The sequence below is a fragment of the Lottia gigantea genome (assembly GCF_000327385.1).
Source record: "Lottia gigantea unplaced genomic scaffold LOTGIsca_870, whole genome shotgun sequence".
In the NCBI taxonomy this organism is placed as follows: Eukaryota; Metazoa; Mollusca; class Gastropoda; family Lottiidae; genus Lottia; species Lottia gigantea.
The window spans coordinates 9,133-13,330 of record NW_008710868.1 but is presented as its reverse complement, the minus strand read 5'-3'; the positions used below and the strand labels follow the sequence as shown (position 1 = coordinate 13,330).

Sequence of the window (4,198 nt, the reverse complement as noted above, 5' to 3'; positions counted from 1 at the left end):
TCCTGATATGTGTTATGAAATCTGTCAGAGTAGAGCTGGTTGTACGAGCATTGCTTATCCTAAATTAGTTCTTGGCCTGATGCCTTCAGGTAAATGAAGATTTACAGGTTTTTGATGTAGGTGGTTTTCTTGACATGAATCCTTCGGGTAAGTGTCTTCTTATTGTGGAGCTCTAAGGTTTGCAGGTGGCCTTTCTTCTTTTTACATTACCCCCTGCCTTCGCATTTTCGTTCGATTTTTCCAAAGTAAACTTAAATGTCAGCTTCAGAATGGCCTTGGGTTGAAAACAAAAAGGTGATTTCTGTCATTCCAGAACATTCTTACCAGATTGTGACGTCAGCGCAACAACTTCTTGGCTTGAGTGACATTTGAAATAGTAAACTTTTGATTTCAGGTGCTAAAGGTTTGATGATGGCTGTAATGATAGCTGCTTTGATGAGTGATCTAGATTCTATATTTAACAGTGCTAGTACGTTGTTTACCATAGATATCTGGAAAAGATTCAGAAAGGCTGCATCAGTAACAGAATTAATGATTGTTGGAAGGTAATGACAGGTAACTTTGTTAATTCGTGTTTTGGAAAACAATCCAGGACCCATTCAGGCCTGCTCATCTGTAGCATCATACTGTTCTTTGGCATGAGATTGTGAGCTCTATGGATAAAGTGCTGACAGATGTCGACACTGTGTCTCCTGTTAAAAGATTCATGTACTAGTTTTTGACAAGCTTGTCTCTTTTGAAAACACCAACATGCAATGCAATGACGTAGAAGAACTTGCTATCGGTTTGTCGATTTCTAATGAGATGTTCCTTTTAACCGAAAACTTCTTTTGGTTTTTCAATAACTTAAATTTCTTTAAACAGGATGTGGATGAAAATGTTTTATGTTATCTGCTAATGAACGCCTATCATGTCTTGCGTTCGGTCTGAAATAACTTCACCATATACTGTTTGTTTTACAGAGTATTTATTGTGGCAATGGTAGGTGTATCTATAGCCTGGGTTCCAGTAATAAAAGAAACACAAGGGGGTCAAGTCTTTATTTATATACAGGAAGTAACGAACTATATTGCTCCACCTTTTGCAGCTATCTTTTTGTTGGCTGTTCTTGTACCTAGAGTAAATGAAACGGTAAGAATTTATAAGAATTTTTTATAGAATAATTAAGGGGGTAAATGGTAATTAATTAAATATTTCCTAATTAACACTGAAAACTGCCCTTCCTTAATCCAGGGCTCCAATCTGCCAAGAGATTTTAAATATATCGCATAGCACAGTGCATAGAACTGTATTTCAGGACAACGCCCCAGTCCACACATTACAAGACGACATTATTTACACCAATCTTAGTCCATATTTCTTTTCCAATATACCATATTCATTTCATTCTTTATAGGGAGCATTTTGGTCTCTTATGTTTGCATTTTTGACTGGAGTGGTGCGTCTCTTCATAGCCTTTATGTTTCAAGGCGAGAATATTTGTGGAGTTAAAAATACCTATCCCCTACCACCGATGATTAAGAAATTTCATTACATGTATTTTTCAATGTTTATAACTGGTACTACTGCTATTTTAGCTGTGTTTATTAGTTACTGTACAGAAAAACCAGACCCTAAATTTGTAAGTGAATCCTTTTTTCATTCTCTGTGTGGATGTTGTTTCATGTGGGAGATACTGCATTTTAAAGGGTGCGTCATTTTGGGGGGTTGATTTTAGTCTTGAAAATATGTAAAGAGTCTTCAGAAGTACTAGAAATGTAATTCATTTAAAATACTTCAAACTAGGAATTTTACTCACTATTTCTATATATGTCTTTTCTATGTATCACAAAGTATCTTAAATTGACGAGTCGTCATTTTAACATTCAATGGCGGATAATTCTGGACAAACATGGATTTGAAGGCTCAAATTTCGGTGAGCTTTGAAAACTATTTCTGACTAGCTTACCTAAAATATTCCCTTTTCTCAGACTATGATTGGTAAAAAAATGTCTATTTTTATGATGATTCAAAAGATGTGATAAAATAAAAATACTTTAAATGTGGTTCCATATTCGATTTTTAATAAAAAAAATTAAGTTTGCCTTGCTTCGTCCCAATATTTAACCTTCGTCTTGCATTTCAGATTCATAGAACAACATATTGGACTAAGGATGATCCGGAGTATATTTGCGAAGTTGGTTCAGAATTAAAAGACAATCAGATGAAGGAAATAAACGGCACAGTTAATACCGGTGCTGATATAATCGACGTTGATATTGACGAAAAACCGGTTTATAAAGAACCCAGCAATAATGGTGAAACTAAAACATTAAGTAAGTATAGCATCGTTTATATATTTCATATCTTCTTCTTCATTTTGTAGTAGACATATCTTTAAATGGCATAAATGGATTATGAGATAAAACCACACATCGGCTTTAAAGAACAGTAGTTACTGGCTCGTCCTAGATTTAAGTAACTAACTTCCTCATCTTGCAATGTACCAATGTTGTTACTCACTGACCAATATGGCTTCTTTTTTCTGTCAATTGCAAAATTATATCAAAGTATTCTAAACGACTAATTAATTCATCTTAATTATTCTTGGGGAACAATGTTCCTTTAGAAAACAATCAATATTTGACACGTGTCAAAACATGTAATCTGGTTATTTTTTTCCGTTTACGCCCTTGATTAGACTTAATTGTTTCAATTCGGAGGAATTTCCTTGGTTAAATTGTATGGATCTTATCGTGTAGTGGAAGATATTAGCTAATTTTAAACTTTCTGGATTTTTCAGAAAAGATTTCACTTGGAATACGTATTGTCAATCTTGTGTTAGGGATAAAGACAGGCCAGGAATCTCATACAGAAGACAGGACACTGCAAGAACATTTAGCATCCATAGCAGATTTAAAGCAGACACAGTTTCAAAAAATTATTTTATCGATGGCCCTTATTATACTAATGGTTATTGGTGTGTCTATGTACATATTTTGGTCTGTTTACGAATTTGATCATGCGCCTTTTTATCCAACCGGAAGTACCAATGAAACGCTACTTCCGGGAGATATGAAACCGCCATTAAAGTAATGAATGTATCATCCTTATGAAATTAATTTCTTCCAATATGATGAGTACAATATATCTCTTTCGATTGCAAATATACCACTTGATTTGGTGTAGAAATAATTTCTAAGATTTTAATATCAATGTACACAGTCAACAATATTGAATATTAGCGGTGAATAAGTCTGGAATAGAATTTTTAATAGGCTACTAAGTACTACATGAAGAAAAGCTTTATACCGGGTTAAATTTGAAAATTATTCATACAGAAAGAAAACGTCAAGCCTTTCATACAAAAAACCCTGGGTTATTCGTTTTTTTTTATAAATAGATTATACTTTATTTGCATATTATTTTTTCACGTGCTATTACGTCACAACCCGACCTGCTCAAGACATACTCTAGTCTCCTACTGGGAAATATGATAACCTACACACAATTTTATTGGTTTCGAATCTGTGAAACTTTTCGAGTTAACGAATACAGCATGATCTTTGCACAAGATGCGAATCACCATAGGCTACACACCCATCTCTTTTACTTGATGAAATCAACGAATCAATTAAACTAAATTGCTATGTCAAAGCAAGTGCAACCCCTTTGCCGCGCTACATTTTCAAACATGTAAACCGGATGTTTACGATTTTCAACGTGCACATGAGCTTAAAAAAAAGCAACATTCGTTTTTTGTTCAATTTGTAACTTATTTTATTGATGAAATAGACCATTATACCAGCAGGAAGTGTTTTAAAGACTATGTGATGTGATGTGAAAATATTTAAGGAGTTGGTGAGTTTGTTTATATCCATCGTCAAAAGATGGTCGTTGATTGGCAAAATGATCTTTGGTAAATCCAAATTAACGATTTATTTTATGAGAATTGGAAATTTCAGTCTTAATTTTGGGTATCTTTTTATTTAAGTGTCTTTGCCCTACATTCATAAACCAAATGTTAAATCCTCAACACATATAGCCTAGATACTATACTTTCTGAATCACTTTTTTCAAATCTTTTTATAAACTTTCTAGAATGTTCAATTATTGACAGATTTTGGCAAATCTTGGTGTGAGTGTTAATAAACATCCAAGGATGAAACCTATTGAAAACCAAAAAAAATCGAGACATATTTAGTATGAGTTATTGCCA

At 33.6% G+C, this 4,198-nt stretch overlaps 1 protein-coding gene across 1 annotated transcript; it reads left to right on the top strand.

Annotated features, from left to right (window-relative positions):
- On the top strand, positions 1–1,711 carry LOTGIDRAFT_146575 (hypothetical protein; the record flags this gene model as incomplete). Its single annotated transcript, XM_009067939.1, has 4 exons — positions 1–89; positions 395–545; positions 963–1,131; positions 1,397–1,711. Coding segments are annotated over 4 exons (724 nt in total), but the record flags the coding sequence as incomplete, so codon positions are not given.
- Between the last annotated feature and the right edge of the window lie 2,487 nt (positions 1,712–4,198).